Raw genomic sequence first — 12,213 nt, 5'->3', positions numbered from 1 at the left:
AAAAAATCATTTGCATAGCAATTTATGATTTATAAATCTCTCGTATAGACAATATTCTCACCACTGCTTCACCCAATCAAGTAGCAATTATTAAAGCCCTTTAATTAGATTTTTAATGCCCATTTTACTTATGAGAAACCAAGGCTCAGAGAGGCTAAGCACTTTATGTCCAGGTGGCCTAACTAGGAAACAGCTGAGCAGAGATGATGAAAACCCACACTGTTTGGACCCTTAGTGCAGGTCACAGGTGGCTGTTCCATGCTCCCTCAGTCCATGGTCAGGCCTTTAGTGAGCTGCTGTATAAGGGAATGTGAACAGTTTAATGCACCAGCAGTCATTAACCACTGACTGTGCAAAGGTACGGGGGTGTGGTGATTTGGTGATAATCAAGATTCAGATTATGCTTCAGTTGGGAAGACTAGACTAATAGAAATGCACAAAAGTGACTTAGCTGTCCCTTGGGGATTTAGATAGACTTAGTTTGAACACCTGATTTTTTGGTGGTAAGAGTCCTCCTTGCAATTTCTGCAAATTCTTGATCATCTTCCTCATGGCGTCCTCTCTTTCTCCTATGGCAACTGTATACTGTCTTGGATGGGTTCTAGGCCAGTTGGGAAACAGACCCGGCCCCTTTTCCATTTTTTTTAATCCAAAAAATCTTCTCACTTTTGTAAATTTTGTGAGTTCAATAACTTGAATAAAGATTTGAGAGCAAAGGACAAGAATTCTATCTCAGCACCCAGCTTCCCCCACCTCATGGGCTTCACACCTTAAGCTCTATGTCTTCCGAATTCCCCACTCCAGACATGTCTATACCCCACTGCACATGGAACCCGGGAAACGAGATTCAAAGTCCCTTCATTTGAAGCTCAACCTCACCCAGCTGCCTAGCTTTCCCCAGATCTCCTGAAATGAGGGGAATACATTTTCCCATATTCCATGACACGTGAAACAATCGGAGACCCAGCAAGGTGCCAGTTGTGAGCTGGCTCTGAGGCAGAAGCAAAGGTGAGGGTGGTGGGAGCCGTCAGGGGGGAGCTGGAGGAGATGGAACTGGAGATGCTCCAGGAAAGCTCCAGGGTCTCAGAAAGAAGTGGAATGTGCTCCTCACAATGTGCAGGGACAACACCCAACCCAGCCCCTTCTCTCTCTGCATCTAGTTGACCTGGAGAGCAGGGTAGGAGCTGCCACATTCATTTGGCCCTGGGCCAGTGACCCTTCCCTTTCTGAGCAGTTGGAAAGCTATGAAGCCTGCATTTGTCTATCTGGGGAGGCTGGATTCTCACTTTAAGTGTTTACTTTGTTAGAAGAAAGAATTTGCTCTAACTTTCACTTTCAGGACTAAGAAATCAGCCTCTCCCCAAACTGAGACAGAAAGGCAGAGGTGTTTGCAACGCGTCTGCTTCCAGCTGCCTTTTGGAGTAGCTCACCTTATGTACGACCGACGGCTTAACGTTTACCAAATGCAACAATGCGTGCAGCCCTGAAAGGAAAACACAACAGCTGCCTCGCTGTCTCCAGGGCCTCCTCCCCGGGAGGATGTGATCTCACTCGGGGACACGTGAAGTCCGTGGGCATGTCTGCCTTCTGTGTGCAGCCTCAGTGAGTTTTTCATGAACATGTGTGAAAAATGTTCCAGGAATATGTCCGGAGGCTTTCCACTGACTTCTGCTAACACAGGTGTTATGTCTTTTGGCCCGGGACAAATCCACAAGTTTACATTTTTATTTTTCAGTCATTCACTTTGATACATGCCTAAATATTCACCAGTCCCAAGTGAATTTTTGTAGTAAGAACCCAGAAAAGAGAGGAAGGGAGACGTGCAGGCAAGAGCGCTGGGTTAGAGCCTGCAGACCGGGGTCCTGGGCTCCACCCCTGGCCTCCTCCTACAGGTAATGACTCCAGCAGCTTGATTTCGTTGAACCTCCACGTCCACATCTGTGAAATGTCTATAGTCATGATCCCTCTCTTGACTTTACAGGTTCATGATGCTGATGAACTTGAGAGTGCTTTGAAAACTTTAATATACAAGATAAATGATAATTACTTATTGAGCACTGTGCTTTGGGCCAGGCAGTGTGGGAGGCATTCTGCAGAGGTACTGAGTTGAGTCTCCCCAACAACCACATGAGGCAGGTACTTTAGTCCTATTTTATAGAGAAGGAAACTGAATCATGAGATTAAATAAATTATCCAAGAGCTCACATCTTGCTGGGAAAATGTAAGCCTCGTAATTCCTTAGCACAGCAGTCTGTAATCTTTCTGTCTCTTATTCCTTTCGTTCCTCCTGTTTTTCTTATTTTCCTCTTTTTCACCTTCTCCTTCGCTTCCTCTGTCTCTTCCCTCCCTGTTCTTATTTGTTCTCTCCCCTCTTCCTTCTATTCCTTTTTACTTTTTCTCTTCTTCCTCCTCCTTTTTCTCTCTTTTCTCCTTCTCCTCCTTCATCTTCTCCTTGGTCGTCTTCTCTTTGTGGAAATTGTACAGTTAATGACTGCGAGGAAAGTGGAGTCAGTATAGTTGGGCCCCCTCTCCTCAGATCCGCCTGGTTATGACTCAGCACATCCATTGTAAACAAGTCACGTGGCATAATGTCAGTGCACATGTGTGCCCCTGTACTTCTTGGCTTGTGCTACCATTGTGTACTCTAGGTGTGGAACACAGAGGCTCTGAACCACTGGCCTGCAGAGTGTGCATTGGAATACAATTTGTCTATCCTGTTTTCGGCTGCCAGAACCTTTTTTCAACTACCTGACTCATGGCGGGAAGAGGGATCTGTGATCCAGCCCAACAATGACTATTCATCAAATACTTCCTGCCATGGTAAATTTGTACTTTCTTGTCCCTTTTTGAAATTAGCTGCAGACATGTGACTTGCTTTGGCTATTAAAATTTGAATGGAAGTGACACGTGTTGCTTCTAGGCAGAAACTAGAAACTAGAATATCCTTCTAGGCAGAACCTAGAATATCTGGGACAGGATTTTCCACACTCGCTTTCCACATTTGCACACATGTATCTAGTTGAGGTATCAATTTGGATGGCTGAGTGATTGGGATTACAGAGCCACCCTCCCCCACCCCTCATTATCTACCTATGTGGGTGTTGTGCATAAGGGTAAAACAAGTGTGTGTTTGTGTGTTTAAACCTCTGAGATTTGGGGTTGTTTGTTACTGCAGCATAACTGAGGCTGTCCCTACTGCTCTGGGAAGCAAACTTGTTTGGACAAGTATTAAAAGGGCAAATAGTAGGGCCGGCCCCATGGCGCACTTGGGAGAGTGCAGCGCTTGGGAGCGCAGCAGTGCTCCCACCGTGGGTTCGGATCCTACATAGGGATGACCCAGTGCGCTCACTGGCTGAGCGTGGTGCGGGCAACACCAAGCCAAGGGTTGATCCCCTTACCGGTCACAACAAAGACAAAAAAAAAAAAAAAAAAAAGGGCAAATAGCAGGTTGTAACAGGAATAGTGCTGATTGGAGAGGATTTTCCAAATGTGGGTAACATTGTCCACTTATGTGGTGAACTTGTGCATCTCAGCTTATTGTACTAGAAAACAAAGAGGTGGAGTAGAGTGTGATTTCTCAGTTATGTTCAGGAGACACTGCTCTTAGAAGTCATGGTATTCCTAGCAGAATTCAGGAACTATTGATGCTTTAAATGTAAAAAAAACCTGTTCATTACCATTTGCTAAGTCTCATACCATCTAAAATTAGATAAAGACAAGAGGCAAGTATATTAATGTTATTTAAGAAAAATGCTTTTTAGAAATACTTAATTTAATGATTTTCTATGTGTTTTTTAAAATTCTTCCTTAGCAACCCCCACTACCTACAAATGAGGAAGATTTTATGATTTTGGCACAGATGCCAGCATTCTGTGGATGTGTGAATCAAGAGGCTCTAGACTATGTCAATGCCTTCCTCTTCTGCTATAATGCCATAGAATTCTGCATCTGTGAATCTCAAATTTTTCTGAGCACCTTTTTCATGAAAAAAAAAAAAGCCACTTGTAGCTAATAAGGTGATAGTTGTCTGTAGTGCTAGAGCTGGGTCTGAAGCTCACAGACCCCTCAAGCCTGTTGTCCAGACTGGGTCACAAACCCTTCACACAGGTCTATGAGCTGGGTAACTGGAAAAAGGGTCCTTGGAGTCTTGGTTGAAGAAAGAGTAGTCTTTATTTAGCACACACACATTTCAGAGCTAGGCAGTCCAAAGAGAAACTCAAAAACTCAACTGCTACAAGCAAAGTCCAAAGAAAAACTGAGAAGCTGCCAGCAAAGTAAACATGCTCTGTTTGTAGAAGTGAGCTCTTGGCCAGCCAGCTGCTGCTTCACAAACTGAAGCACACACAATAGCATCAAAACTAAAAAAGATACATTGGTGCGCATGCACACTAACTCCACCCACACACAACTTGTTTACAAAGAATGTGCTGCACCTCCCCCAACTGAGCCCTAGGTGAGGGGGCCTGACTAAACTATTTTATTTTCCTCACTATCCATCCGTTCAGGGTCCCTTGCTGTACAATCTACATGTTCAGAATCTTCCACAATGTTCTCTTAGTGAGGATAAATGATCCTTACATTCAAATAACCTATTGTCTGTTCAATATATCTTAAGTCTGGTCCTTAAGGTTTGTCCTGTAATTCTGTCTTTTCAACTATTAGCCGCACGTGTCTGGTTAGTAGTCATCATTGGTGTGATTTTCCATGGGAATCCTGTAGTTATACTGATGGGAAGTTCAATGCATATTTAGTAGGCTGACACATTGATCACACCACTCTGGTGCAATGCCTGCAGCCAGAACACTATAGGCGAAAAGACAGAGGGGTTGTTGGTACTAATAGGGGAAGTTCTCATCCCTCTGGTAAGATACATGCCAATTTGCCATCCTGAGAAAGGATGGCTGCAGGAATAGGTATCTTACCTGGTTTGGGGCCCCACAAGGCCATACAAGCAGAAGACCAGTAACTCTCTGACTTTGGCCGTGGTCCCACAAGATCCGCGTGCCACCATGTCAGGGGCACTCTCACATGAGTTATCTGTCCATTAGGGGCACCCATCTGCTCATCAGGAGCACACCCATCAGGCGCATTTTTTCTCAGGTTTATGTGGCACCTGGCAAGCCATCGACCACCTGGTCTTGCAGCCAGCATGCTGCATTCTCCAATGTAACCACCCAGCCACATCAGCTGCTGGAGCTCTCTCCAGCCACCTTATCTTAGCCAGCACATCAGCTTCATCATTGCCAATTCAATGTGAGGCCTCCAGCCCTTGCCTGCTGCCAAAATATGAGAACCTTGGCCTGCTCCCTAATCGAAATGGAACATTTCATCTGCCTCCTCAGGAGCAAACAAAAAGTCCTTTAAATCCACTGAGCATACCTTGCTACCTGTTTCTGGACGTTTTGTGAAATGCTGTTCAGGGTGCAATTGCTGCCACAAGGCAAACAGGACTGCATTTGGTTTCTGGTCAATTTTCTTACTATCAACCCCTGCTGCAAGCAAGTCAAGCCAAATCTGCTTATGGCTAGTCTTTCTTGGTCCTTTCAGGATAAAATCCCAAGTATTTCTTGGGGGTTTGGTCTTGGCCACCTTTTGGACCCCTTTTGCTTGTCTTCTATCCTCTACTTTACCCAGGCTGGCTATCGTGGTCATTACCTCATGTATAGGATGACCAATGTATGGAGTCAGTATGGCCATCCATGACCCAAAGGACATTGATGGGGCATTTCGCAGCACTATGTCTCTCATGCTGCCTGTAAAATTTTCATCATCCAGGCCACAGGTGTTCACATTAAACATGGACTGCCACATCCCTAGCTCCCGAATTATTTGTACTAACTCAGCATACGTTTGCCATTTACTAACAATCTTGGGCAGTTCTCCATCATTTGCCCAAAACGGTTCGGGCAGCTGCACTCACCCATTCCATGAAGGAGTGATTACCTGGCCCTTGTGCGTATCTATGGCTATTCTGTAGCCTCTGCCTCAGGGACGGGTGCATGGTGATGGAGACCAACTTTTCCATCTCCTCACCAGAGCACAACACACTATCCACCCCTAGGTCTCATAACCACAGTAGCCAAGCAGCCAGAGGCTCCCCCTGTTTCTGCTGGAACTGTCTCCCCAAGTCCACTAATTCAACCACGGTATATGGGACGTAGGTGGTGAATTGGGTCACCTGCAGATTGCCCACTGGTTGTCCACCCGGTCCGATAGGCTGCTCGTGCTTCATTTTCTGATGCATGACAGGTCGTGCCTGGAGATGCATGTTCTCCCCCAACTCACCACTGGGTTCATCATCCTCCCCAGTGTGAGAAGCAGGAGTGGCCAGTCACTGCACATCATCCTCCCGGACATTCATCTGTGCTTCCAACAACTCTGCTTTCTTCAAATCTCGATCAGTTTGCAGCATAGTGAGCGGTAGCCAGGCTCCAATCAGCAGAAAAGTGGCCACCGGGCACTACACGCTCAGAGACAACCACACTTCCTCCACCTCCCAAGGGGTTCTCCACTGTAGTACCTTGTCCATGCTGCCTTGCAGTATAGTGAACAGCAACCAGATCCTAGTCAACAGGAAAGTGTCCATAGGGCACAGCATATTCAAACTAGCCACATTTCCTCCTTCTTCCAAAGGCTTTTGGCTCCTGTACCTGCTCAGAAGCCTGCTACGACTATGCCAATTGTAGAGCTAGGGCTGGGTCTGAAGCTCACAGACTCCTCAAGCCTGTTGTCCGGACTGGATCACAAACCCTTCACACAGGTCTATGAGCTGGGTAATTGGAAAAAGGGTCCTTGGAGCCTTGGTTGAAGAAAGAGTAGTCTTTATTTAGTGCATACATGTCTCAGAGCTAGGCAGTCCAAAGAGAAGCTCAGAAACTCAACTGCTACCAGCAAAGTCCAAAAAAACCTGAGAAGCTGCCAGCAAAGTAAACACGCTCTATTTTTAGATGTGAGCTCTCTGCTGCCCAACTGCTGCTTCACAAATTGAAGAACACACAATAGCATCAAAACTAAAAAAGATACATTGGTGCGCATGTGTACTAACTCCACCCACACACAACTTGTTTACAAGGAATGTGCAGCACCACCCCCAACTGGACCCGAGGCGAGGGGTCCTGTCTAAACTATTCTATTTTCCTCACAGTGTCTAAAAAAATTGACTCTGGACCCTTGCAAAAAAATGGTAAACTAGCAGGTTAAGAAACTGGGAGGAAAGCCAATGTGATTTTAGGCAGATTGAATGAGGAGATAGGTGTGATTTGAAGTGGAGAGAGGGCACTGCTGGTTCCAGGTCTTCTCCATGTCTCTTACATTGGCCACTTCTGTCTCTTATCTCAACCATTGTCTACTCTTGTCTGAACTGTTTACATAACTTCCCCCAAAGTATCCCTGCTGCCCAGAGCTGGAGCCAGGGTGAGGCAAGGCAGACACCCAAGATGGCACATTTAAGGAGGTGCCCACTCTCACGTGTTGACTGTACACTTCCATGGCCGTGAGAGTGAGAGCCTCCTTAAAGTTTTGCACTTGAGGCCTCGCTGGCCTCCCCTAGTCCTGCCTCTGCTGCTGCCAGGCCCGCCCCTCCCCTCCTTCTCCATACCATAGCCAGACTGGCGATTCTAAAATATGAACCTGATGATGTTGCTTCTTGCTTAATAAAATCCTCAAATGCTCACTATGTTTAGGATGAAGTTACACTTTCTTGTTCATTCATCAATTCATTGCATTTTTGATGAACTTACATATTTATTTAACACCTATAGATCCAGGCAGTGTGCTAGGTGCTGGAAACTGAATGCTGATGAAGACCAGAAATGTTCCTGTCCTCCTGCTGCTGGCATTCCACTGGGGAAGACAGAACACTGTGAACAACTAGTAATGCAAAGAAGTGATCAACTCTGACACCTGCTGTGAAAGAAACAAACAAGGACTGAGGTGTAGAATGGGCAAGGGCTGGGTGCTACAGTTTGAATGTTTTTCCTCTCCAAAACTCATGTTAAAATTTAATTGCCATTGTGACGGCATTGAAAGGCACATTTTTAAAGAGATATTTAGGTCTTAAGGGCTCCACCCTTGTGAATGGACTAATGCCCTTATTGCAGGAGTGGGTCTGTTATTGTGGGAGTGGGTTCACACCCTCTTTCTCTCTGTCTTGCTTGCTTTCTCTCTCTTTCTCTTTGTACTTCTGTTGTGTGATGACTTTTGCCATGTTATAATGTAGCAAGAAGGTCCTTGCCAGAGCTGGCACCTTGATGTTGAACTTCCCAGCCTCCAGAACTGTGAGAAATAAATTTCTGTTCATTATAAATTTCTCAGTCTGTAATATTTTGTTATAGCAGGACCTACATTAGATGGAGTGGACAATGAAGGTTTCCTTGAGGAAGTGACAGTTAAACAGACTGGAAGGTTGTGTATCCAGATCTCTGAGTGGTGGGGGAAATGAATTCCAGGTAGAGGGAACAGCCTGGGTGAAGATCCTGGGGTGGGAGTGGGCTTGGCTTGTTCAAGGAACGAAATGGAGATCAGTGCATTTGGTGTGTTGTGGAAAGATGGGAGACAGGAGCCAGGGCCAGGCCATAAGAAGGGCTTCAGATTTTACTCAAAGGTTAGTGAAGAAACACTGAAGAATCTTATGCAGAGGACTAACATGTTTAGATTGATATTTAAAAAATATTATTTCATCTGCTATGTAGACCATAAAGTGGAAGGAACATGGATTGAACAGAGAAGACCAGCAAGAGGCCACAGCAATATGTGAGGCAAGAGATGCTGGTCGTCTGGACCTGGGTGAAGGCAGTGGGGATAGAAGAGGACAAACGCAGTATGTATTTTGGTGAAACAATGGACCTTGATTATTTGGATGTGTGTGTACATGTGCGCATGAGCGGGGAAGGCACTGGTGGGAAAATGGGAGGGTGATCATACACTCCTTGCATAAACCCTCACACCAAAGAAAATGAAAAACTGGACAGACTGTAAGAAAACAATGTGCGTACACTAAACACCAGGCCGTGCAGGACAGTGGTCCCTGAGAGTGGGGAAACATGTGAGATGAGCTGTGATCTTCCCTGGAGAGACTGTCCAGGATGTGGGTTGGAGATGGGGGAGCCAGGCAGTCTGGTGATCTCCCTAGTTGAGATGACATAGCTGGGAGTCCTGGGAGACCAAGGTGAACAGAACTTGTGTTGGAGAGGAGAGCGTTGCGTGCGGAGGGTGGTGTTGAGCTGCAGTGAACCCAGCTGGCCTCAGGGCTACCTCTGCTCCCGCTGACCCAGGCAGTGGTTTGGTATCTGTTGCAGCTCTGGGCAGCGAGCACAGCTTTCTCAGCCTCCTTTCGTGGGTGGAAGATTCCTGCTCAGCTCCAGGTTTCACACATTGAGCCTGGCCCTGGCCTCCATCACACTCCAAGGGCCTTCTTCCATCTCAGTTGTGAACTCCTGGCTGCCCCTGCTGGCTTTTCGCCCAGGGCCTCACAGGCCCCACTTTCTGTCCCACTTACTGCTGGGTGTTTCTCTTCCATGTGTGTCCTGAAGAGGTATATGCCGTGTTTTGAAATATGGTTATGTCTGTAAAAGTTGTTTGTATTATATCTCTTATCTTTTACAGAAGGGTGAGTGTTTAAATATTAATTCATTGTCTCTTGACTGGAAAGTAATAGAACAATCTCAGTCTTTTCCTGGATCTCATACCAGTGTTTTGATCTTCTTTCTTGACATGGGGTCTTTCTTTGGCTTTTGTGACACCACTTTTCCCAGTTTTCTCTCACCTCGCTGGACCATCTCCATCTCTTTGTGGAGTGCTCCAGAGACCCACCCTTGGCAATAGTCTCTCATCCAATTCCATTGCTACAGGTGCCGTGTCACTGCTACAGACTCCAGCTGAGGCCACCCCACTTGTATGCTCATTAGGCACCCCCAACTCAACATATCTAAGATCATAACCTATAACTCTCCCCCCAAACATGCTCCTTCACCTATACTCTCTAGTGTGGTAAATGGCACCTCATAAAATCATATATTTAAGCCTGAGTGCTATCATAGATTCCTCCTTTTAAAAAATAAATCTGGCACGTCTAATAAATTGATGTCTCATTGGCTTTTCTCCTATAACCTATATATATTTCCGCCTGTTGGCTATTGTGTTGGTGATAGCTTTGGATTGGATTCAAAGAAATAGAATAGTAGTCTGGAGACAAAAAACAACAAAACAGTTTAAAATTATTTAAAATTATTTACTTAAACCCTTAATGAATCTTCTAAAGAACCAAAAAGAAGTCCCATTCATGAGGCACAGCAAGCTTTGAAGTCTGCTTGTCTCACTTTTGTCTCTCTGTTTCTATCTTTATCTATAGCTACATAGCGAGTGAGCGATCAATCTACCTCTCCGTCCTACACCTGAGCAGCTCTTGTTTCTTTTTCCCTGAGAAACCCCAAAACTCTTCACACCCATCCTGCTACTGTCCTCAAACCCAAGGATCTTTTTGTCCCAGCCTACTCTTTTGTTGTTTTGGGATTTATTCTGGACTCTTTCTGATATAAAGCAATTCCATGACCTTTTGCAGCTCTCAGATTTTCCCCTAATTCCTACCTCTTTTACCACCACAAAAGACTAAGCGTTGAGTAGATTCACAGACATGTCTTTGGAGACGAGGGAGGGTTTTGAAGAGGAAGAATGCATTGATTTCAAATTTAATATTTTCCTTTACTTACTGCCAAAGCCCACTTAAATTTCTTTCACATCCATTCCCTTCTCTCCATTTCAGCTGTAATAGTTATATCCCAGTGTCAAGAACTGTGAAGGGACTGAGATTTTTCCTGAATTGTACGTGAACAAGCAAGACTGTCACAGTTTCATGGAGGCCGGTAGAAGACACAAGACCCATGGGTGAAAGACAAAGAACGATGTATTGCCCACAGCAATAGCAGTTGCCAGAGTGTCAGCACTATTGTGTCATTTTCCTTAGACCCATTTCCCACAGGATAATGCAAAGAGAGCGAGAGACACCTGCACACATAGTGAAATGCATTACAGAAGAGGTATTCTGAGCTGAGGGGACCAAAGTCTTTTATAACGTGGAGTAAGCACGCCTACTCTTTGCAGGGCAGGGAGGGTTCGACACTATCACTATCTCCCATAGCTGTAAGCAAACTTTCCCTTTGTTGTGGAGGGAGACGCTGTTTCTTATCTTCTGATGCTGTTCAGTATACAAAGATCCTTGAAGAGATAATCTGGGACAGAGGGCAGTCAGAGCCTCATTCACAAGAGATGGAAAATCAGAAGAGACTCAAGGAGAATTTTCTCCCCTTACCTCCTCTGGACAGTTAACATTATCGTTGGAATATTATAATATCTGCCCAACTGTCCTGCTTGCTCCTGACCTTACTCTTTTCCACCCCATCCTCCATCTGCTGCAAGGGTAATTTTTCACAATGTAAATGGGGTCATGCAACTACCATTGCTTACAATTATTCAATGACTACTTGCTTCCTATAAGTTAATTTCCGTAGTATGCCACACAAAATATTTTCTGATTTTTTTTTTTTTTGTCTTTTCAGCTTTCCCTCCCATCCTCTGCTGAAAATGTATGGCATTAACAAAACAATTATAATCTTGCATTTAATATTGTAGTAATAACTTCTGGAACTACCTCCACATGGAAAGCAATTTACAAATTCATGGGCCTGAGATGGCCTTTATAAACTACTGTCTAAACTTATATACTCTTCTTGTTGAAGTGCATCTCAAATTCTACTTCTTCTTTTTGTGTGTGAATATGTGTATTTTTGTGTGTGTTAATGACTGAAGAAAAGGAAATTTAAAAAAAACAAAAAGAATTCTTCCGTAAGCCCCAACATAGAAATATATGCTCTATTTATTTATCTTTTTTTCCTGCAAGTATCTAGGCCTTGCATAGATCAACTTCAGTTGAGCTTGTCTCCTGTCTGATTCTAACAATGACCTCTTGCTCTGATTTGCAACTGGGGTTTGAAATTCCCTCTCTCATATTCATACACTGTCCCTTCAGGGGCTTTGCATTTTCTTCCAGTCTGAGCTCTTTTAGACAAATGTCAGTTTTTCATCATTAGCCTTGTGAGAATTTCTGAAAATAAATAAACAGTTTGGAGAAGGAAACCCACTCCGGGGGTGGAGAATATGAGTCAGTGCCACGACTGGGGGTCGAGGGGAGACAATGAACTTCTGGCTTATACTTTGGGT

At 44.8% G+C, this 12,213-nt stretch overlaps 1 protein-coding gene across 2 annotated transcripts in view; it reads left to right on the top strand.

Moving 5' to 3' along the window:
- The window catches only part of RAB28 (RAB28, member RAS oncogene family), a 187,534-nt gene extending 179,229 nt beyond the window's left edge, over positions 1–8,305 (top strand). The window contains exons 7-8 of one of the 2 annotated variants that reach the window (XM_063107989.1): positions 2,649–2,820; positions 7,761–8,305. In XM_063107989.1, coding sequence (XP_062964059.1) covers positions 2,649–2,820; positions 7,761–7,792 — 204 coding nt within the window. In that variant the 3' untranslated portion in view covers positions 7,793–8,305. The remainder of the gene's footprint in view (positions 1–2,648; positions 2,821–7,760) is intronic. The other variant, XM_063107992.1, reaches the window with a different exon arrangement.
- The last annotated feature ends 3,908 nt before the right edge of the window (positions 8,306–12,213 follow it).

This window comes from Cynocephalus volans, chromosome 9 (assembly GCF_027409185.1).
Source record: "Cynocephalus volans isolate mCynVol1 chromosome 9, mCynVol1.pri, whole genome shotgun sequence".
Lineage (NCBI taxonomy): Eukaryota > Metazoa > Chordata > Mammalia > Dermoptera > Cynocephalidae > Cynocephalus > Cynocephalus volans.
The sequence above is the reverse complement of the archived record's forward strand: the minus strand, read 5'-3'. Positions and strand labels throughout refer to the sequence as shown.